This window comes from Salvelinus fontinalis, chromosome 10 (genome assembly GCF_029448725.1).
Source record: "Salvelinus fontinalis isolate EN_2023a chromosome 10, ASM2944872v1, whole genome shotgun sequence".
NCBI classification, from domain to species: Eukaryota; Metazoa; Chordata; class Actinopteri; order Salmoniformes; family Salmonidae; genus Salvelinus; species Salvelinus fontinalis.
Window position 1 is genome coordinate 32,219,848 of NC_074674.1, and position 24,751 is coordinate 32,244,598.

General features: G+C 42.9%; 1 protein-coding gene across 4 annotated transcripts in view; it reads right to left on the reverse strand.

The window, feature by feature from the left end:
• The window catches only part of LOC129864045 (signal peptide peptidase-like 3), a 44,137-nt gene extending 20,888 nt beyond the window's left edge, over positions 1–23,249 (reverse strand). The window contains exons 1-9 of one of the 4 annotated variants that reach the window (XM_055936593.1): positions 22,699–23,249; positions 8,657–8,734; positions 8,340–8,431; positions 7,976–8,095; positions 7,580–7,658; positions 6,879–6,994; positions 4,878–4,984; positions 2,850–3,013; positions 2,322–2,509 (exon numbers count right to left, since the gene is read on the reverse strand). In XM_055936593.1, the coding sequence (XP_055792568.1) occupies positions 2,322–2,509; positions 2,850–3,013; positions 4,878–4,984; positions 6,879–6,994; positions 7,580–7,658; positions 7,976–8,095; positions 8,340–8,431; positions 8,657–8,734; positions 22,699–22,724 (970 nt within the window). In that variant the 5' untranslated portion in view covers positions 22,725–23,249. Of the gene's footprint in view, positions 1–2,321; positions 2,510–2,849; positions 3,014–4,877; positions 4,985–6,878; positions 6,995–7,579; positions 7,659–7,975; positions 8,096–8,321; positions 8,432–8,656; positions 8,735–22,698 lie in introns of all 4 variants that reach the window. The other 3 variants (XM_055936589.1, XM_055936594.1, XM_055936590.1) reach the window with 3 other exon arrangements.
• Between the last annotated feature and the right edge of the window lie 1,502 nt (positions 23,250–24,751).

Below are 24,751 nucleotides of genomic sequence, written 5' to 3' on the forward strand. Positions count from 1 at the left end.
GGTTTGTACACTCAGTGTATTTCATAGAACAGATATGCTTCTGTATTAAGCTGTCATCTCTAAACCAGTGGTTGTGTTACATCAGGGCAGCCCAACCATGTTGCTGGAGAGCTACTGTCCTGTAGGTTCTAGCACACCTGATTCTAATAATTATCTGGTTGATGAGCTGAATCAGGTTAGTTACTACTAGGGCTGGGGGATATGGCCTAAATCTGATATCATAATATTTTTCACATTTGAGTGTATGACGGTATTTGACGTTTTGAATAATAAAAAGTTCTAAATATGCTTAAATTCTAAATATAAGTAATCCAGCACCCTAGGCTGGCAACTAAACTGATAAGTAATTTCAATGGGGCTCTCTCTATTCTGATAACGGTATAACACAATCTAACTTCAACTTCACAATCTAACAGATATATTGGCACGACAGCCATATTGCAGCTCCATCCCAAAGCCCTTGCTTGGAAGTATACTTCGCAAGACTGCTAAGAACCTTGCCCTCATCTAGGCCAAGGTGGCGAGACATGGCAGTGATGACGCCATAGGCCTTGTGGATCTCTGCACCAGATAGGATGCTTTTGCCAGCATACTTGGGGTCCAACATGTACGCACCCAATGGGTGTTGCTGGGCAGCTTCAATGTGGTGCTCTTATTCTTCTCACTTTGCTCGGTGAGGTAGATTGCTGCTATAACTTGATGACCCTTCACATACCTAACCATTTCCTTGGCTCTCTTGTAGAGTGTATCCATTGTTTTCAGTGCCATGATGTCATTGAGGAGCAGATTCAATGCATGAGCAGCACAGCCAATGGGTGTGATGTGAGAATAGGACTCCACTTTAGACCAAGCAGTCTTCATGTTCGCAGCATTGTCTGTCACCAGTGCAAATACTTTCTGTGGTCCAAGGTCATTGATGACTTCCTTCAGCTCATCTGCAATGTAGAGATGGGTGTGTGTTGTCCCTGGTGTCTGTGCTCTTGTAGAATACTGGTTGAGGGATGGAGATGTAGTTAATTATTCCTTGCCCACAAACATTTGACCACCCATCAGAGATGATTGCAATAGTCTGATTTCTCTATTATTTGCTTGACCTTCACTTGAACTCTGTTGAACTCTGCATCCAGCAAATGAGTAGATAAAGCATGTCTGGTTGGAGGGCTGTATGCTGGGCGATGAACATTCAGAAATCTCTTCCAATACACATTGCCTGGGAGCATCAGAGGTGAACCAGTTGCATATACAACTCGAGTAAGACATTCATCAGCACTTCTGACTACGTTCCTCCGCTGAGTCAAAAAAAACTTCTGATTCCAGGAGGACCATGAGCTGTTGCTTTCGATAAGGTGTCCGATTCATCATTTTCACCTCAAATAGAGGTAGAGGGACATTTGTCAGTTGCTGCTTGTTGTGAGCGCTGAGGGAACTTTATGCACTTGGCCAGATGATTCTGCATCTTTGTTGCATTCTTCACATATGATTTTGCACTGTATTTGCAAATGTACACAGCTTTTCCTTCTACATTAGCTGCAGTGAAATGTCTCCACACATCTGATAGTGCCCATGGCATTTTCTTGTAAAGTTTAGGAAAAAATTAGTTTAAAAAACTAACAAATACAATTCCATGTACAGATAAATAGTTACGCAGTTAGATTAAACAACTCCTTTGTAAGATAAATGTTTTAAAATGAAACATGTATGGAAACAGGTGAATTAACACTCCTCAGTTAGCAGGCTCAAGTAAGCTAAAACCCACACAGTAGCAGAAACTAACTAGCAGAAATTGTTAACAAGTTAGAAATGATTTAAAACACACTTTGCTGTAGGCTGCTATTTACTAGTTTAAAAAATGTGTCATAAAATATATTCACCCCACCCAGTATTGTAATCAATACTTACCAGAAAGTATGTAGTCCTTGGCTCAGACAGTGTAGAAGTGTGGGCTCAATAGCATCTCATTAGTGTGCAATATCTTGAGAATCAGCTGTACATGTGATGGAAAAATGCACTGTGCATGCAGAGGGTTGCAATTCCATTGAATTGGGAATAGTTTAACCAAAATATGAGACAAGACCTAGAATTGCCTTATGTGTAGTATCCCCCCAAAAATGTTCACTGTTATAAGCTAACGTTTGACGAATTTAAGCAAAATTCCCCAAATTCCGGAAATTTACCAGAAAGTTTCTGACTCTTTGCCAAGCACTAGTTACTACTCGAGGGTCGCTCTGACAGGAGGGTAGCTCTGACAGGAACAGGATTGGGTAGCCCTGTGTTACATGATGGTCCATCCCACCGCTCTCACTTCTCCACTCTGTTCTTACCCACAAAGTATCCGATGAGAGTGCAGTGGAAGTAGGAGACGCGCCCCATGCGTCCGGGTGTGCCTGGCCCCCCCGCCTCCCCGTTGGCTTGCTTCTTGTAGTTGTCGTAGCGCAGCACAAAGCACAGCAGTAGCCCCGGCATCACTATGTCCCCGATCCCCAGCATGGAGAAGTGACTGCCTGTGGAACTGGAGGGAGAGAGGGTTGAGATATAGGGGGAAAGGGAGGGAGGGATGGATGAAATATAGGGAGAAAATAAGAAGGGGAGGGAACCAAGACAAGGTGAAGGGCAGGATGTAAAGAGGAGGAGCGGGAATAATAAGGAGATGACAGTCGTGGGTTACGTCATAGCGGGAAGGTAAAAGCAGGAGTGAGAGAGGGTGGGAAAGGGCAAGAGAAGAGGAAATACAAGCGTGAGTTTCAGCGCTCATAACAACGGCAGAGGTTAATCAATACAGCTCTAGTGAATGGAGCTGGAGGTTCACACACAAGTCCAGCGACCCACCCCCCACGGTCAGGCTATGGTACCTGGGGAAAACTAGCTTGCCGGGCAGGGACAAGCGTGGGACGTCACGGCCCATCCCAGGGCCCAGGTGGAGCTTCCTGGAGAGCACGTCTAAGGGGTTGTCAGCTGGCTGGGTGGCCACCTTCACCATCACGTTGCTGTTGAAGATGTAGGCCGAGAAGAACACCTGCAGGACAGACACATATCGAAGAGTCATCTACTGGGGCTCAAGCAATCCTAAGAAATTGCCACTGTAGTTCTGTCTTACACATGTTGTCTAACCACGACAAATATGATTGTTGGCCTTTAACAGAGTTGGCCTTTAAGGCTCTACCATGGTGTACAGCGGGAATAACCATTAACGTCAACTGTCCTGTTAGCATGGAAATGTCAGTCTATACCATTCTGCTCTATTCCCTGTTCTGCTCTGTCCACCTTAATTAACCTAAGAGACCTGGAACAGTGAAACTCTGTACCTTATGTCTTCGCACATACAGTAAGCCACTTTGACATCGTCTACAGCGACGAGGAGAGGGCCTTCGGAGTGTGGTGTCAGGAAAATAACCTCACATTCAACGTCAACAAAACAAAGGAGATGATCGTGGACTTCAGGAAAGAGCAGAGTGAGCACCCCCCTATCCACATCGACGGGACAGTAGTGGAGAAGGTGGAAAGTTTTAAGTTCCTCGGCGTACATATCACGGACAAACTGAAATGGTCCACCCACACAGACAGTGTGGTGAAGAAGGCGCAACAGTGCCTCTTCAACCTCAGGAGGCCAAAAATACTCAAACTTTTACAGATGCACAATCGAGAGCATCCTGTTCGGCTGTATCACCGCTTGGTACGGCAACTGCTCCGCCCACAACCGTAAGGTTCTCCAAAGGGTAGTGAGATCTGCACAACGCATCACCGGGGGAAAACTACCTGCCCTCCAGGACACCTACACCTCCCGACGTCATAGGAAGGCCAAATACATTATCAAGGACAACAACCACCCGAGCCACTGCCTGTTCACCCCGCTATCATCCAGAAGGCGAGGTCAGTACAGGTGCATCAAAGCTGGGACCAAGAGACTGAAAAACAGCTTCTATCTCAAGGCCATCAGACTGTTAAATAGCCACCACTAACATCGAATGGCTTCTGCCAACAAACAGACTTAATCTCTAGCCACTTTTATAATTAACATTAGGATGTAATAAATGTATCACAAGTCACTTAAACAATGCCACTTTATATAATGTACTCTATACCATCTACTGCATCTTGCCTATGCCGTTCGGCTATCGCTCATCCATATACTTATATGTACATATTCTTAATCATTCCTTTACACTAGTGTGTATAAGGTAGTTGTTGTGAAATTGTTAGATATTACTGCACGGTTGGAACTAGAAGCACAAGCATTTCGCTACACTTGCATTAACATCTGCTAACCATGTGTATGTGACCAATAACATTTGATTTTACAGCAGGGGTGGAAATCTAATTTTGCCCCGGGGCCACTTTTGGGGTTCACACACACCTTAATTTGTTTATGCATTTCCTCACTGTCAAAATGTGCTAAAAAAATAATCCTCTATCCATAGTTTTACTTGGATTATATTTTACCAGGTTAGTCTCATTGAAATTAACCACCTCTTTTACAAGAGACCTGGTCAAAATAGCACACAAAGTTGCAGAAACATTTACAACATCAAACACAAAGCACTACAGCTTAAAAAATATAAATGTATACATTGAACACCAAGATGGCTTGGGAATGTATGGTGCAACTAGGGATCGAAATATTGACAGCCCCCCACTTCATTTTTCATCATAGTGTTTTGGAATTTTCCATGTTCCCCAACTGTCTAGCTTACATTTAGGTGATTATTAGCACGCTGGACACATTCAAGATATTTGTAACTTTTTTTTTTTACTCAAACCACCCGTGGGCCGGATTGGACTCCCTCGCGGGCCGGATGACTCATGGCCCTGCCTGTGTTTTAGCAGTCATATATTTGGGTCAACTGGGTGGCGGTGGGGTGAAGGGAGGGGGGCTCTCTTACCCAGAACACGTCATAGATGAGCAGCCCTGACAGCAGCAGGCAAGACACCTTCAGACTGGGCAGGCGCACAAACGCTATCATGGCCACACACAGCCCCATGGCTAGAGCTGAGGAGAGAGAGAGGAATATCACACATGGAGGGAGGGGGAGAGAGGGAAAGAAATGCTCACACACACAGATCTCAGATAGACAGAGGAATCAAACCTTTATGAACACACACGAAGCTCAGAGAGCGCGCGAGAGAGAGCGAGAGAGAGAGAGCGAGCGAGAGAGAGCGAGCGAGAGAGCGAGAGAGAGAGAGAGAGAGAGAGAGAGAGAGGGGAATCAGACATGAACTAGAGGTCTTCACATGTCCAAAAACCACCCAACCAAATATGCAGAAACTACAATGGTGACTGTCCTTGGGTTCCCAATGGACAGTCAGACCCACTCCGAAAAGGGCCGTGGTAAAGAGACCCGTGCTGGTTCGGCTCAGAGACCTGTTCAGATCTGAAAGCAGAACGAACGAAAACTCCCAACTGGGCGCTGCTAGCGCCATCAATAAACAGGCGATATTGGCCAAATGATCCACAGTTAGGTGACCTTAACTGCGTATAACAAATGACAAAAACAACTATTCGTTGTGTAGCATATTCATATATAAATATAAAGGGAGACCAGCCTAGAGAGAACGAGAGAGATATGCCAGCACCATGGATTTCTTTAGATTTGTCAGATATCTGAATAGGCTACTACTGCTATACGTGTACAGAAGGAGGATAATTTGTAACATTACTATCAGAATATTTTTTAGAAAGATAAGCATGATAATTGTTAGCCCAAAGCAGCAACTCTGCTAAGTCTAAAACAGTCTTCCTCACCCGAAGTTCAACTGTCAAAAGTCAGTTTGAGTGCACTGCCTTCATAGGCCTGCAGTAGCTAAGTCTAATAATAACCATACCTACACAAAAGTTGCTTAACTTTATTAGGGTAATAACAAAAGTCAGTCAAGTCATTTATAATAAAAATACAAAACAGGCCTACAGAAGCTCTTACCAACAAAGGAGATTGCCTACCGTAGTCCTACCCAACAAATGACAGCAATAGATTAATGCTATTTATTTTACAACAGGCCTACTTTTAACATTGATATTTTTGTCATTTGGCCTCAAACTAAATACGGAGCACAAAGTTAGCCAGCCAAATGTAAAACATACCCCTTTTTACATAAGTTATTTAAAGAACTGGTTTAGATTGTTAATATAATAATGGATTTACAATAATAATAATACAAATAATAACACAATAGAATGAATACAAAAATAAATGAAAGGTAGAAAATTGCATCAAACCTAAATAGCACAGTCCATTAGGTCACACCAACATGCTTCTCATCTTTGTCCACTAGAATATTAAAACTTGTCCGAGGACATTCCTCTTGTCGGCTTCTTTTAACTATACTCTCCATCCTCTAACTTTTGTTTTACTCCATCTTCGCAATAAACAGTAGCTTAGGCTAAGGCTAATTTTACACACTCGTCTCACCTTAGCAGCAGGCGCACATGAGATGAGCAGCCGGAACCAGTTTCAGCTGGATATAAGCTACATGATTTATTGAGTTGAAATTAGCTGACTCCAATAACAAGCGTGCGCAGTTCTCATCACACAAAATTAACAGAGGACAGGTCCAATAAGGTCGAATCGGTAAATTAATTTTAATTGCACATACCCAAGGCCTGTGGCAATTATTTCAGTCCCAACCCTGATCCGAGACAAAAGTCTGAATTTAGGACCCGCGCCCGCTCCAGTCCCGATCTCGAAAATTCCGGTTCCGTTGGACCCATGAAGACCTCTAATATGAACACAAGCAGCTCAAAAACACATGTAATGGAGCTCAGAGAGTGAGACACACAAACTGAGAGAGAGAAACTAGAGAAACTAAAGAAAGGCAATGGCAAACAATAATCTGAAATACGCCGTTTACGCCCCCACACACAAGGCAGTCATGACACAATGACATACCGTCCATGAGCAGCCAGTGTCCCGTCAGCACCCAGATCAGCACCAGCATGACAGAGAGGGAGAAGGCGAGGAGCTCGGCCAGAGTGAAGCGCCCACAGCAGCCAAACGAGATCCTACAGGGGGGAGGAAGGAGAGAGATGGTTTATACACACTGGACAATAATACACAAGCTCTTCACTGGAAAATACATTATCTCTAAACGCAAGTCGATATGTACGGGGTTAAATATGTAGATATAGCAAAGTTTACTCAAAACCTAGACAAGGCGGTCCAGGTTAAGAGTTAAAATAAAGGCCAGATGCTTTACATTGTCAAACAGAAAAGGGGAATTAAAGAGTTGTGACATTGGAGACTTGGCTATGGTAGCCTCTCAGTTTGACATGTGGACCAACATGATACCATGCATCTCTAACATCCTATTGATAAGCCTGAGGACGGATGGCGCCGAATCAGTTGTGCCTCTGGAGTGAATAGAGACTCAATAGCATATGCTGCGGAACAATTGGTATTTTGTTATTTTTGGTGCCAAAGTGATCACAGGCCAACAGGCACACACCGATTCAAATGGCATTATGCAGATTGAGATACAAGAGAGAACAATAGAGATAAAGAGTGAGAGCCAGAGGGGGGAGAGGAAGACAGCAGGGTCCTGGGAGAGAGAGAGAAAGAGAGAGAGACAATGGACAAAGAAACTTACTTACTTGTTTTGTGGGGAGCAGGGTCTGGTCAAGTACTGGCACATTGGCAACAGGAGGAATGCAAACGCAATTGTTGCAAGAACTGATGAGGAACAACAAAGAGGGAGATAGATAAGTAAACGAGAGAGTAATCGTAACCAGACAGTTTATTTCAGTCCATTGGTTTCCACTCAGTTTAACAGAGTGATAATCATTGTCATCTCACCCATAAGAAGTATGCAGAGAAATGCTTTTGTTAAATCAATGCATGATGATCTGCATTTTGCCTAACTACACGACTAATATATCATGCTCTAAGGAAACAACTAAATTAAGGGCTGCTTGCCTTTAGACAAGAAATTGCTCTGTAACATTATGGCACATTTGTTTGTGTGTGTGTGGTGTGCCGGGGTCAGGTACCTGCAGTGCAAATGGTGAAAACCACCTGGACAGAATCGAAGAAAAAGAACATGACGAGTAGAGACACGGAGGCACCTATGGGCAGGAACAGAGCCTGCGTGGAGTCTATGGTTTGAATACCTGCAAGACAACACAATACATGCACAAGTGAGAATGCTCAAACACACAGATTGTCTGTGTCTATCACTATCATACACACAGGCATACACATTTCTGCATGTGCTGCATCTATAGCCTGGGTAACAGCAAACAAACCAACCACTAAATATACGGAATCCATGGTATGACGACTTCCAACTTGTAAACAGAAAAGAAAAACACACGCTCTGTATGTCTTATGTCTCACCAAATATGTGAGACTCACTGTTGTTTGTGTTGCCATTGTTGAAGGCCCCATTCGGGACAGGGTTACCATCCTTATCCTTCTCCTGGTTCTCACAGTCCATGTTCAACGATCTGCATGGGGAGAGAGAGGGAAAGGTGGAAAGAAAGGTTGACTAACTGAAATAAATCAAGCTTCTCTCACGGAGAGAATAGCAAAGACTTGTTTTAAAAAGAGTGGATAGCTCAACATAGGTGTTTAATGCTTACTATAATGGAAATAACATGATAAAGAAGATGAGCCCCATAGTGACGAGTGTTGGCCTATCTGGGATGTAAGCACTTGGACAGGGTACTCACCTGAAGCTGCCATAGACAATGAGGAGGATGGAGATGAGGAAAGTGGACACCTGGCTGGAGTCGACGAGTGAGTACGCCCTATAGACAGAGCGAGAGAGATTTCAGATGATCATCCATTTCCTCCACAGAATATATTACAGAGTAGCCCATAGTATACTTCAGTGTTGCATATGTCAACAAAGTTGTATTAATAACATGGCTAACTTTGCTACATTGAGTAAACGAGTTATAAGTGGGTCGATTTTTCTTTACTATTTTGTACATTGTAGCATAATAGTGAAGACATCAAAACTATGAAATAACATATGGAATCATGAAGTAACAGAAAAATATATATATTTTAAAATGGGAGATTCTTCAAATAGCCACCCTTTGCCTGGATGACAGCTTTGCACACTCTTGGCACTCTCAACCAGCTTCATGAGGTTGTCACCTGGAATGTATTTCAATTAACTGATGTGCTTTGTTAAAAGTTCATTTGTGGAATTTCTTTCCTTCTTAATGCGTTTGAGCCAATCAGTTGTGTTGTGACAAGGTAGGGGTGGTATACAGGAGATAGCCCTATTTGGTAAAAGACCAAGTCCATATTATGGCAAGAACAGCTCAAATAAGCAAAGAGAAACGACAGGCCATCATTACTTTAACACATGAAGATCAGTCAATGCAGAAAATGTGAAGAATTTTGAAACTTTCTTTAATTGCAGTCGCAAAAACCATCAAGCACTGATGAAACTGGCTCATGAGGACCGCCACAAGAAAGGAAGATCCAGAGTTACTTCTGCTACAGAGCATGAGTTTATTAAAGTTACCAGACTCAGAAATTGCTTCCCAAATAAATGCTTCAGAGTTCAAGTGACAAATAACTGTTCAGAGGAGACGACATGAATTAAGCCTTCATGGTCAAATTGCTGCGAAGAAACCACTACTAAAGGACACCAATCATAAGAAGAGACTTGATTGTGCCAAGAAACACGAGCAATGGACATTAGACCGGTGGAAATCTGTCCTTTGGTCTGACGAGTCCAAATGTGCGATTTTTAGTTCCACCCGGAGTGTCTTTGTGAGACGCATGTACGGTTTCCACCGTGAAGCATGGAGGTGGTGTGACGGTTTGGGGGTGCTTTGCTGGTGACAGTCTGATTTATTTAGAATTCAAGGCACACTTAACCTGCATGGCTACCACAGCATTCTGCAGCGATACGCCATACCATCTGGTTTGCGCTTAGTGGGACTATCATTTGTTTTCACAACAGGACAATGACCCAACACACCTCCAGGCTGTATAAGGACTAATTGACCAAGGAGAGTGATGACCTGGCCTCCATAATCAGATGACCTCAACCATTGAAATGGTTTGGGATGAGTTGGACCGCAGAGTGAAGGAAAAGCAGCCACATGCCCAGCATGTGGGAACTCCTTCAAGACTGTCGGAAAAGCCTTCCAGGTGAAGCTGGTTGAGAGAATGCCAAGAGTGTGCAAAGCTGTCATCAAGGAAAAAGGTGGCTACCTCGAAGATTCTCAAACAAAACACTTTTTTGGTTACTACATGATTCCATGTGTAATTTCATAGTCTTGATGTCTTCACTATAATTCTACAATGTAGAAAATAGTAAAAATAAAGAAAAACCTTTGAATGAGTTCGTGTCCAAACTTTTGACTGATACTGAACGTTTGGTGTTGTCGATGTTTGATGCTGTGAAACTTGGGAAATAGCAAGTACTGTCATGTAATGATAGCTTGGTTGGGACAGGCGAGCACATCAGCAGAGGAGCTAACTATTTGGTTGCTTTGTCTTGTTTCTACCAATGTAATTCCTATGGAAACAGCCCAAGTTGCTTGCTATAGCTAGCTAGTTGGTCAGGCAAATTAGCGGTACGGTAGCGGTAAATTTGGGCTGCGCTCAAAGCGTCAACCTCAGCTGTCACTTTCACTAGCCAGCCATAAATGGCAGCTAACTAGCCACTGAAATGAAGGCTAGAGTAATTTGTGTTTATCTGTTGGGCTTAGGTTATGGTTTGTCATGTTTGCAAGGTACAGATACTCATTGGCTTGTCTTCCTATTATTTGACAGCTTAGCTGCCGTGTTAAGGTAGTAGATGCCTGCGCAGTGGAGCTCATATGAGAAGGATATTTGTTTACAAAGCCAGCTAACAAACTACTTGTTTTGGCCTATTTCTACTGATGCAATTCATTTGGAAACTGTCCCAGCTTCGTAACTAACCAGCCAACATTGTCTAACTCTGTAGCTAGTCAAGCAAGAGTTGAATGGAGGAGAGAGAGGGAGAGAGTGTGGAAAGGGAGCCGGGTAACTATCACAATTTATTATGGAAACCCTTTATTAGGAAGAGAGTATGTGTATGGTTGAGAGAAAAAAGGAGGAAGGAAGAGACATTGTGTGTGGGTGAGTTGTTCCTGACTACAATTGCATCCTATTTGTTGCTCCTCTCCCTGTTACTCTGTTCCTCTAGGTCAGTGAAAGCAAAGGACATGATATGGAGTCAGGGCTCAGCAGCAAAAAGGCATGGAGGAAGAGGAGTTAGAGATGATTGGAGGGATAGAGATGTGGAGAGTGGAAGCAAAGTGAGAGGACAGAGGGAGAGCACACCTGAGAGGGAAGCCTACGTTTCCATGGAGTGTGTCTGCCCCAAGTCCCACCCTTGTACCACACAGCCTGGGCCTAAAGTGACAGTGGCAGGGGGTTTGGAGTCATTTTTAAGTGGTAGGAACATATCTGCTCTAGAGCTTGTAATGGGTTACACCAAGAGAATCGGTGGGGTTGGCCATCTTGACCAACGGAGGAGCTATTACAATATTAGACGCACAGGCAGAAAATGGTGGAAGTATGTGTTTGGGGGATGCTCAACATTGCCATCATAAATTGTGTGGGGGACCCTGCAAAAGGCCCCTTACCAGAAATCCCAAGTGCTGGTACCTAAAGCATTCAAAATTCAGCTTGTGCATTCACTTTGTGATATGGCTACAGTGGCAGGAAGAGGAGAGCCAAGAGTGTGGCACCAGGGCGTGTGAACTGAGTTGTAACTCATTTGAAAGCAGGTGAAGTTTGAAGGGCACAAGAGAGGGTGCGTGGTGTGCATCCGGAGTGGATGCAGGGCAAAGAGTGGGAAAAACCTCTATTGGGTAGTCCACGTGTTCTGTGACACTTTGCAGGGTGGGGCCGTGGTTCCAGAAGTGATATTTTGTAGGCTAAATGCAAACACTAAAGTGACAGTGTGAAATACATCCTACAAATAATTTGTCTCTGAACAGTTGTGTATCTTCTCTCTTTGTCTCTAATACTTGTTGCATTAACTGAATTGTCAAAGTAGGCTACTATTTCTACATTGTGTTTGATTTTAATTTCACCTTTATTTAACCAGGTAGGCCAGTTGAGAACAAGTTCTCACAACTGTAACCTGATAAAAATAAAGCAACGCAGTGCGACAAAAAACAAGAGTAACACATGGGATAAACAAAAGTACAGTCAATAACACAATAGAAAAATCAATACACAGTGTGTGCAAATGGAGTAAGGGGGTAAGGCAATAAATAGGCCAAAAGTAACAAAGTAATTACAATTTAGCAAATGAACACTGGAGTGATAGATGTGCAGATGATGATGTGCAAGTAGAAATACTGGTGTGGAAAATTGCAAAAAAAGTAAATAAAAACAATATGGGGTAGGTAGTTGGATGGGCTATTTACAGATGGAATGTGTACAGCTGCAGTGATTGGTAAGCTGCTCAGATAGCTGATGCTTAAAGTTAGTGAGGGAGATATAAGTCTCCAACTTCAGCGATTTTTGCAATTCGTTCCAGTCATTGGCAGCAGAGAACAGGAAGGAAAGGCGGCAAAATGAGGTGTTAGCTTTGGGGATGACCAGTGAAATATACCTGCTGGAGCGCGTGCTATGGGTGACTGTGTTGTTATGGTGACCAGTGAGCTGAGATAAGGTGGAGCTTAACCCAGCAAAGACTTATAGATGACCTGGAGCCAGTGGGTCTGGCGACGAATACGTAGCGAGGGCCAGCTGACGAGAGCATACAGGTCGCAGTGGTGGGTATTATATGGGGCTTTGGTGACAAAATGGATGGCACTGTGATAGCAAACAAGACGCAGTCTGAGTAGAGTGTTGGAGGCTATTTTGTAAATGACATCGCCGAAGTCGAGGATCGATAGGATAGTCAGTTTTACGAGGGTATGTGTGGCAGCGTGAGTGAAGGAGGCTTTGTTGCAAAATAGGAAGCCAATTGTAGATTTAATTTTGAATTGGAGATGCTTAATACGAGTCTGGAAGGAGAGTTTACAGTCTAGCCAGATACCTTGTCCACATATTCTATGTCAGAACCGTCCAGAGTAGTGATGCTAGTCGGGCGGGCGGGTAGCGATCGGTTGAAGAGCATGCATTTGGTTTTACGAGTGTTTAAGAGCAGTTGGATGCCACAGAAGGAGTGCTGTATGCCATTGAAGCTCATTTGGAGGTTTGTTATCACAGTGTCCAAAGAGGGGCCAGAAGTATACAGAATGGTGTCGTCTGCGTAGAGGTGGATCAGGGAATCACCCGCAGCAAGATCGACATCGTTGATATATACAGAGAAAAGAGTCGGCCCGAGAATTGAACCCTGTGGTACCCCCATAGAGACTGCCAGACAACAGGCCCTCCAATCTGACACAGTGAACTCTGAGACGTAGTTGGTGAACCAGGCGAGGCCGTTGAGTCTGCCGATAAGAATACGGCGATTGACAGAGTCGAAAGCCTTGGCCAGGTCGATGAAGATGGCTGCACAGTACTGTCTTTTATAGATGGCGGTTATGATATTGTGTAGTACCTTGAGCGTGGCTGAGGTGCACCCGTGACCAGTTCGGAAACCGGATTGCACAGCGGAGAAGGTACGGTGGGATTCGAAATGGTCAGTGATCTGTTTGTTAACTTGGCTTTCGAAGACTTTAGAAAAGACAGGGCAGGATGGATATAGGTCTGTAGCAGTTTGGGTCTAGAGTGTCACCCTCTTTGAGGAGGGGGATGACCGCGGCAGCTTCCAATCTTTAGGAATCTCGGACGATACGAAAGAGAGGTTGAACAGACTAGAAATAGGGGTTGCAACAATTGCGGCAGATAATTTTAGAAAGAGAGGGTCCAGATTGTCTAGCCCAGCTGATTTGTACAGGTCCAGGTTTTGCAGCTCTTTCAGAACATCTGCTATCTGGATTTGGGTGAAGGAGAGCTGGGGAGGTTTGGGCCAGTAGCTGCGGGGGGTGTGGAGCGGTTGGCCAGTGTTGGGGAAGCCAGGTGGAAAGCATGGCCAGCCGTAGAGAATTGCTTATTGAAATTCTCAATTTTCCTGGTTTTAAAAATCAGTGGTGACCATGTTTCCTAGCCTCAGTGCAGTGGGCAGCTGGGAGGAGGTGCTCTTATTCTTCATGGACTTTAGTGTCCCAGAACTTTTTGGAGTTAGTGGTACAGGATGCAAATTTCTGTTTGAAAAAGCTAGCCTTTGCTTTCCTAACTGACTGTGTGTATTGGTTCCTGACTTCCCTGAAAAGTTGCATATCGCGGGGACTATTCGATGCTAGTGCAGTACGCCACAGGATGTTTTTGTGCTGGTCGAAGGCAGTCAGGTCTGAAGTGAACCAAGGGCTATATCTGTTCTTAGTTCTACATTTTTTAAAGGGGCATGCTTATTTAAGATGGTGAGGAAATTACTTTTAAAGAACATCCAGGTCTCCTCCCTCTACTGACGGGATGAGGTCAATATCCTTCCAGGATACACGGGCCAGGTCGATTAAAAAGGCCTGCTCGCAGAAGTGTTTTAGGGAGCGTTTGACAGTGATGAGGGGTGGTCGTTTGACTGCGGACCCATAACAGATGCAGGCAATGAGGCAGTGATCGCTGAAATCCTGATTGAAAACAGCAGAGGTGTATTTGAAGGGCAAGTTGGTCAGGATAATATCTATGAGGGTGCCCATGTTTACGGATTTAGGGTTGTACCTGGCGGGTTTCTTGATAAGTTGTGTGAGATTGAGGGCATCTAGCTTAGATTGTAGGACGGCCGGGGTGTTAAGCATATCCCAGTTTAGGTCACATAACAGAACGAACTCTTTAGATAGATGGGGGCAATCATTTCACATATGGTGTCCAGGGCACAGCTGGGAGCTGAGGTGGGTCTATAACAGGCAGCAACAGTGAGCGACTTATTTCTGGAGAGATTCATTTTAGAAAATTAGAAGCTGGAACTGTTTGGGCATAGACCTGGAAAGTATGACAGCCTGCAGAGTTCTATCTCCACAGTAGATTGCAACTCCTCCCCCTTTGGCAGTTCTTTCTTGCCGGAAAATGTTGTAGTTGGGGATGGAAATCTCAGAATTTTTGGTGGCCTTCCTAAGCAAGGATTCAGACACGGCAAGGACATCAAGGTTGGCAGAGTGTGCTAAAGCAGTGAGTAAAAAAACTTAAGGAGGCTTCTGATGTTAACATGCATGAAACCAAGGATTTTACGTTACAGAAGTCAACAAAAGAGAGCGCATGTGGACACACAGGGCCTGGATAAACCTCTACATCACCCGAGGAACAGAGGAGGAGTAGGATGAGGGTATGGCTAAAGGCTATCAAAACTGGTCGTCTAGTGCGTTGTGGGCAGAGAATAAAAGGAGCAGATTTCTGGGCGTGGTAGAATAGATTCAGAGCATAATGTACAGACAGGGGTATGGTAGGGTGCGAGTACAGTGGAGGTAAACCTAAGCATTGAGTGACGATAAGAGAGGTTGCATCTGTGGGGGCACTAGTTATGCTAGGTGAGGTCACCACATGTGTGGGAGGTGGGACAAAAGAAGTATCTGAAGCATGTTGAGTGGGGCTAGGGGCTCCGTAGTAAAATAAAACAATGATAACTACCCAAAACAACAGTATACAAAAGAATACTGACATTAGAGAGAGACATAAAGCAATCATAGGTGTTGATTGGGAGAGCTAGCTAAGACAACAACTAGAGGTCGACCGATTACTCGGAATGGCCAATTAATTAGGGCCGATTTCAAGTTTTCATAACAATCGAAAAATCTGTATTTTTGGACACCGATTTGGCCAAATTTATTATTATTATAATTTTTTTTACACCTTTATTTAACTAGGCAAGTCAGTTAAGAACACATTCTTATTTTCAATGACAGCCTACGAACGGTGGGTTAAGTGCCTTGTTCAGGGGCAGAACGACAGATTTTTACCTTGTCAGCTCGGGGATTCAATCTTGCAACCTTACGGTTAACTAGTCCAACGCTCTAACCACCTCCCTTACATTGCACTCCACGGGGAGCCTGCCTGTTACGCGAATGCAGTAAGAAGCCATGGTAAGTTGCTAGCTAGCATTAAACTTATCTTATAAAAAACAATCAATCATAATCACTAGTTAACTACACATGGTTGATGATATTACTAGTTTATCTAGCATGTCCTGCGTTGCATATAAATCGATGCGGTGCACATTCGCGAAAAAGGACTGTCGTTGCACCAACGTGTACCTAACCATAAACATCAATGCCTTTCTTAAAATCAATACACAAGTATATATTTTTAAACCTGCATATTGAGTTAATATTGCCGGTTAACATGAATTTATTTTAACTAGGGAACTTGTGTCACTTCTCTTGCAACAGACTCAGGGTATATGCAGCAGTTTGGGCCGCCTGGCTCGTAGCGAACTGTGTGAAGACTATTTCTTCCTAACAAAGACAGCCAAATTCGCCAAACGGGGGATGATTTAACAAAAGCGCATTTGCGAAAAAAGCACAATCGTTGCACGACTGTACCTAACCATAAACATCAATGCCTTTCTTAAAATCAATACACAGAAGTATATATTTTTTTAAACCTGCATATTTAGCTAAAAGAAATCCAGGTTAGCAGGCAATATTACCCAGGTGAAATTGTGTCACTTATCTTGCGTTCATTGCGCGCAGAGTCAGGGTATTTGCAACAGTTTGGGCCGCCTAGCTTGTTGCTAACTAATTTGCCAGAAATTTAATTAATTATGACATAACATTGAAGGTTGTGCAATGTAACAGGAATATTTAGACTTATGGATGCCACCCGTTAGATAAAATACGGAACGGTTCCGTATTTCACTGAAAGAATAAACGTTTTGTTTTCGAAATGATAGTTTCCGGATTCGACCATATTAATGACCAAAGGCTCATATTTCTGTGTGTTATGTTATAATTAAGTCTATGATTTGATATTTGATAGAGCAGTCTGACTGAGCGATGGTAGGCAGCAGCAGGCTCGTACGCATTCAATCAAACAGCACTTTCGTGCGTTTTGCCAGCAGCTCTTCGCAATGCTTCAAGCATTGAGCTGTTTATGACTTCAAGCCTATCAACTCCCGAGATTAGGCTGGTGTAACCGATGTGAAATGGCTAGCTAGTTAGCGGGGTGCGTGCTAATAGCGTTTCAATCGGTGACGTCACTCGCTCTGAGACTTGGAGTAGTTGTTCCCCTTGCTCTGCAAGGGCCGCGGCTTTTGTGGAGCGATGGGTAACGATGTTTCGAGGGTGGCTATTTTCGATGTGTTCCTGGTTCGAGCCCAGGTAGGGGCGAGGAGAGGGGCGGACGCTATACTGTTACACTGGCAATACTAAAGTGCCTATAAGAACATCCAATAGTCAAAGGTATATGAAATACAAATGGTATAGAGAGAAATAGTCCTATAATTCCTGCAATAACTACAACCTAAAACTTCTTACCTGGGAATATTGAAGACTCATGTTAAAAGGAACCACCAGCTTTCATATGTTCTGAGCAAGGAACTTAAACGTTAGCTTTTTTACATGGCACATATTGCACTTTTACTTTCTTCTCCAACACTTTGTTTTTGCATTATTTAAACCAAATTGAACATGTTTCTTTATATATTTAAGGCTAAATTGATTTGATTGATGTATTATATTAAGTTAAAATAAAACTGTTCATTCAGTATTGTTGTAATTGTCATTATTACAAAATAAAAATACATTTTAATCTGCAGATTAATCGGTATCGGCTGTTTTTGGTTCTCCAATAAATCGGTATTGGCATTGAAAAATCATAATCGGTCGACTCTAACAACAAGGGGTAAGACAACAGCTAATCAGTTAAGACAACAACAACAGGTAAAATGTCAATGATTGGGCAGAGAGGGTCAGTTAACTACACACAGGGCCTGAGTTTGAGGTTGGGGTCGACAAATAAACAAAATCAACAAAAATGTACCGAGTACCGTGACTAATCAACAGTCCAGCAGGCATCAGCTATGTAGCCAGGTGATCATAGGGTCCAGCCTGTGTCAGGCCTGGTCTGTACTAAATCTTATTGAGAGAGGTTACCTACATTTTAAAACTTTTTTTCTGAGAGTCCTTTAGGTGCCACTCCTTTACTGAGGAGTGGCTTCCGTCTGACCATTCCACCATAAAGGCCTGATTGAGGACAACCATCTATGCAGCACTCCACCATCACCACAGAGGAACTCTGGAGCTCTGTCAGAGTGACCATCGGATTCTTGGTCACCTCCCTGACCAAGGCCCTTCTCCCTCGATTGCTCAGTTTGGCAGGGCAGTCAGCTCAAGGAAGAGTCTTGGTGGTTCCACGGTGTTCTTGGGGACCTTCAATGCTGCAGACATTTGTTTTTGGTACCCTTCCCCAGATCTGTGCCTTGACACAATCCTGTCTCTGAGCTCTACTGACAATTCCTTCGACCTTATGGCTTTGTTTCTGCTCTGATATGCACTGTCAACTGTGGGATCTTATATATACAGGTGTGTGCCTTTCCAAATCATGTCCAATCAATTGAATTTACCACAGGTGGACTCCAAGTTCTAGAAACATCAAGGATGATCAATGGGAACAGGATGCACCTGAGCTCAATGTCGAATCTCATAACAAAAAAAGCTGTCATTATGGAGTAGTGCGTAGATTGATGAGTGAAATTTTTTCTTCTTCCAAATGTTAGAATTTGTTCAAATAATTCACTCCCCCCGAGACAATACATGTTAGAGTCACCTTTGGCAGCAATTACAGCTGAGTCTTTCTGGATAAGTCTAAGAGCGTTCTACGCCTGGATTGTTCAACATTTGTGACCCGTTTCAGAAAACTAGGCTTATGTCACTACTTCACAGGAGAGCCGTTTGAATGGGAAATTTTGTTATTTAATCAAAATGCTTTTTTTTGTTGTTGCAGAAATGCCTTCTCGAACATGTCAACTTTCATGTGCCTTAATAACAAACTTGTATGCCGATTGTAAATACAAATAAAATTGTTAAATTACGAGCCTAGTTGGTTTAGCCAAAGAAAAAGTGAGGCAAACTTCCCGCTAGCCCTGATTGGCTGAGATAATGAATGGGGTGGAAATGACAAGAGATGAGTTTGGATTGGTCTCCCATATAGCACACTTCTGTCTATTTGAGCTGGTCAGTATGTCTAGGTAATCCTGTCTAACGTGGCTTTTTTAAATTAAAGTTATGTATTAAAACAGCATACGCATCGCTCTCCACTTTCTGGAGGACTGAGTTTAGAAATCAGTGGAATTAGAGTATGATAGCTAAGGAAATGGAGAAAACACCTGTCTCCGGATTACATCAAACTAAGGGCAACCATGGCATCCCACAGGAGACGTGTCCAACCATGAATGATGTATACGACGAGTAAGATAGTCTAGCTAGCTACATTTTCAGATATTACATGTTTCAAATTGACAGAAAGAGCCATTTGCTTAGCTAGCTATAGCCAAATGTTAAGTAGCTAACATTGAACCTGGTTGGTTAGCTACCTGCAGATTCATGCAGGGTAGTAACATCATGAGTTGTGATTATGCTTCATTGTTTACCTAGACAGCTAATGTTAGCTGGCTGGCTCGCTAGCTAACGTTACTGGTGTATGACCTTATTCGTATCTCAGAGCCATTTTCTTAGCTAGCTATAGCCTAATGTTAGCTAGCTTCCATTGAACGTGGTTGTTCAGCTACCTGCAGATTCAGAAGATGAAAACAGCCTAACCAGCTCTGCTAGGGCGAGTAAAATGGTCAGACTGGGGTGTTCTCTCATTATGTGTCTGGAAGTAGCTAGCTAGCTAGCTAGCCAATGTTAGCCAGTTATTGGCTGTGAGGTCAGAACGTTCGGATCAACTCTACTCATTGGCCAGAGCATCCAGTGTGTGCTCTGAACGCGAAACGCTTTGAATTTACGAACGGACAATCACCAATGCTCTGGATAACATAACAGCCTAACCAGCTCTGCTAGGGCAAGTAATGTTCAGTGAGCTGTTCTCTCTCACTTAGATGCCTGGAAGTAGCTAGCAGGTTGGCTTGTGTGCTTGACTGGTGTTAGTAACATTACATACAGATCAACCCTTAAAAAGTGATGGGTAGGGCTAAAGCTTAAGAGGGTGTGAATGATGCTGAACGGGTATAGACAAAGGGCTCTCCAATAGCAGTACCAAAACATTCAAAGACCATTTTCTCAAAAGTGAGTTTACAAGTTTATCAACTTTCAAAGCAAAAATACTTTCCCATTGTTCCTAAATTATAGTGTATGAAATACCATTTTGTAGCTCTGAGTCTCTACTTTTATCCAATGTAAAAAATAAAAAAATTCTTCAAGCTCTGTCAAATTGGTTGTTGATCATTGCTGGACAACTATTTTCAGGTTTTGACAAAGATTTTCAAGTAGTTTTGAGTCAAAACTGTAAAATGCAGATTTGGCCATGTGTTTTAGGTTATTGTCCAGCTGAAAGGGTCGGCAGGTAGCCTAGTGGTTAGAGTGTTGGACTAGTAACCGAAAGGTAGCAAGATCGAATCCCTGAGCTGACAAGGTAAAAAATCCATAGTTTTGCCCCTGAACAAGGCAGGGCACTGTTCCTAGGCAGTCATTGAAAATAAGAATGTGTTCTAAACTGACTTGCCTAGTTAAATAAAAGGTATAAAAAAAGGTCTATTCACCTCCCAGTGTCTGGTGGAAAGCAGACTGAACCAGGTCTTCCTTTAGAATTTTGGCGGCACTTAGCTCAATTTAAAAAAAAATGTAATCATGAAAATCTCCACAGTCCTTAATGATTACAAGCACACCCATAACATGATGCAGCCATCCAGAGCATCCAGGGTCAAGCACCCCACCAAAGGGCACATCGACAGATCTCCCACCAAGCCAAATCGGGGACCCAAACCAGCAACCTCTCGGACACCGGCCCAAGCTCCCACCCACAAGGTCACCAACCATCTAAGATGTCCAACACAGTTCCCCCGAGAGCTGCCCCTCAACCATCCAAGACCTCCCCACACAAAAAAAAATCTCACCCTCCACTCCCCATGGTTATGGAGAGTGAATGAAATCGTTTCTTTGTCATCTTGCTAGGTAGTTATCTAGCTGTGTCCATCTGGCTAGTATTATCAAGCCAGATGGGCTCCCGAGTGGCACAGCGGTCTAAGGCACTGCATCTCAGTGCTAGAGGCGTCACTACAGACACCCTGGTTTGAATCCAGGCTGTATCACAACTAGCCATGATTGGGAATCCCATAGAGCGGCGCACAATTGGCCCAACGTCATCAGAGTTTGGCCTGTGTAGGTAGTCATTGTAAATAAGAATTTGTTCTTAACTGACTTGCCTAGTAAAATAAACGTTAAAATAAATAAATAAACAAGGGCTTTCTGCAAAATAGCAACATTAGTGTAGCTAGCTAACTAACATTGGAATCTAGACCAAACCTAAACAACACACACAGACATGCATTGCCAAACAATGCTACTGCCGCCTTCTGGTTTGGAATATTTTAACAAGGCTGAATGGCTGACGACTTCAAGGTCTTTGCTGTGTTAACACAAAATAGATCGACTGCCGACACAGGCAAACGTTTGACAATCCTACCGGTGTGTCTGAGCTATAAATGGTTGCCTCCACATCAATACTTAAAAACAATACTAGCCATTTAGATGGCACAATTTGACTTTAATAATGCCATGATCTGCAGCATAGGCCATTCATTTAAAAACATCAAATGTACAGCTAAAGTGGACAAAATGACCCCATTTCTAATTGCGAAAAAACGATAAATGACACGGATGGACATGTTATTTATCAGTCTACCTAATATTGGTCTGCATGGCACCACTTGCTATCACACATAAAAAATACAATTAGAAAACTATTCTTCTGGCACATAACAGTAGGGATTGCAATCAGTTAGTTATAGCTAACAATGCGGGAAGATAAACCCCGATTTACAGATCAATGCCTTATTTAGCCAGCTAGCTACTCTTAGGAAGCAGGTTATTATGATGGGACAATCAAGATAACAAGCTAGCTAACGTTAGCTAAACAAGCTAGAGGTGTTGACTTGCTAGCAAGCCAGCTGCGCACGTCATTAACAAAATAAAAATGGATGACTCAATAACATAGCTATTTCTCTCCGACTTTATAAAACACCGGGCGTGTCATAAATGTATCACAATGGCAACATAATTATTGTGTGAAAAAGTAGACATTCCATGAATAAAGCCGGTGAGCTTTTCTGCTAATGTAGTCTGGCTTGCAAGCGTAAACTGGTTCGGTAGGCTAGCTACGCTCATAGGCTCCCTTTGTGTGCAACTGGCTAACGAGATATAGCAATAAGATATTTATGCATACAAAAAAACGTATGTTGACGAGAGGCTTACAAGCTAGATAACTAACTAAATAATATTATTTTGGTAGGAGTTGGCTAACTAACATCAGTTATATACAACCTTACAGATTCGTCTACCTTGTATAACCATTTCCGTATGACCAATGAAATGCCAACATTAAGACGAGCGGCTAAGTTAGCTAACTGGCTGATAGCGAGCTAGCCCTGTACTTGGACCGTAGTTAGCTAGTTCACTAACACAATTTGAAAACAGGGCCATCTAATTCTAGTTAAGCAAAATAGCGGCTGATTTATTTAGGAACGAAGCAGGTTGTCAACTATATCTCTGTAAAAAAAAAAGTACATACAGCAATCAAGTCGGGCTATTAGCCAGCTCGTGCAATGGCTATACCTATGCGCACTCACCAAGAAGAGTAGCCTTGCTCCGCCATGTCACCGACGACAACAGTCAGTGGTGGGTTCCGCGACTGTTGAGATTCGGTTCCCTGTGGCCAAAACGAAGGACCTGGTGGACACAATTTCCGCCTTTACTTCAAGATGTCTTTTTTAACAGTTACTATTTGATAACAACATGGCGATGTACCCCAGCCCCCATCTAGCAAACACTAGTCGAATAGCTTCCAATCGAATGACAATGATGGTTTGCTAGCTGGCCAAGACAAAGCACCCCGAGAAAAACGGTATATTTCGTCAGTTTCGCGAGTGTCCTGCAGTCTCACTGCCCTTACAGGCCCGAGTCTCAATTGATCCTATACTCGCTGTAAATCCATATTTAGGAGTGTTTTCTAGCGTCTATATTCATATATTCCCGAAGTCTGCACCCTTCGCTGTAATGGATGCCGCGCAGACAGCTTTGTTTTCTATGGCAAGCCAGTCACGTGCACGCGCAATATCGCCCTTGCTAGAAAGGTTTCACGAGTAATTTGTGTGCACTGAAGTGCAATGGAAACACGTGAATTGGGGTGTATTCCTTCCACCGATTCTGTTGCGAAAGTTTCTTAAACGGAACGAAACGGGGAGGGACCTTCCTGAATTTTTCCAATAGAAACTCTTGTCTTTTTACATTTTAAAATGTTTTCTTGGCAAAACAGCTTATTCGGCACATTTTGCCATGGGACACAAAACAATTGTTTGTTTCAGTTTTATAACTAATTATACACATTTTGCAATGAGACAATGTTGATTTTTTAAGCTAATTTCCTGCTATTCTAAACCTTCTGCTACGAAAAGTCACTTCTGAGAGCTGCATCCCATGTAGTCAAAACCCACTTGTTAGTTGGCCGTGACCACGTTTACATGCACACCAAAATCAAATCAAATCAAATGATATTGGTCACATACATGTGATTAGCAGATGTTATTGCGAGTGTAGTGAAATGCTTGTGCTTCTAGCTCCGACAGTGCAGTAATATCTAAGAAATTACACAACATATACCCAATACACACAAATCTAAGTAGGAATGAATTAAGACTATATACATATGGACGAGCGATGTCAGAGCAGAACGGACTAAGATACAGTAAAATAGTATAGAAAACAGTATATACATATGAGATGAATAATGCCAGATATGTAAACATTAAGTGACTAAGATACCGTAGAATAGTATAGAATACAGTATATATATATGAGATAAATAATGCAAGATATGTAAACATTATCAAGTGACTAAGATTCCGTAGAATAGTATAGAATACAGTATGTACATATGAGTAACATTATTAAAGTGACTAGTGTTCCATTCCTTAAAGTGGCCAGGGATTCCTAGTCTATGCCTATAGGCAGCAGCCTGTAATGTGCTCGTGATGACTGTTTAACAGTCTGATGGCCTTGAGATAGAAGCTGTTTTTCAGTCTCTCGGTCCCAGCTTTGATGCACCTGTACTGACCTCGCCTTCTGGATGATAACGGGGTGAACAGGCAGTGGCTCGGGTGGTTGATGTCCTTGAATATCACGTTATTATTCGGGATACTCAAGTAGGGTATTCTGTTTTTGAGTTGACACATATGGACTTAAATTAGGAATATTCTGCTTATTCACAGATACAGGTATACTTGTAAAATCGGAATATAAACTACTATCCGGAGTACTGTGCACATGTAAACGTGGTCACTGTTGCAGCAGCAGAGATACCATGTGATGGAAAGCGCCTCAATAATGCTTGAACCATTTTATGTGACATTTTACTCACTCAATCAATCAATCAATCAAATGTATTTATAAATCCCTTCTTACATCAGCTGATGTCACAAAGTGCTGTAAGGAAACCCAGCCTAAAACCCCAAACAGCAAGCAATGCAGGTGTAGAAGCACTCTTTGTTAGTCATTTGCATTAATAAATACCATTTTAATAAATGCACACAACTATGGACCTAGTATTTTTTTGTGGTGGTACCTCCAAATGAGACAGTAATCTTTCTCTTCAAAGTAAGTGCAGTTGGAGGCGTGCATGGCCAC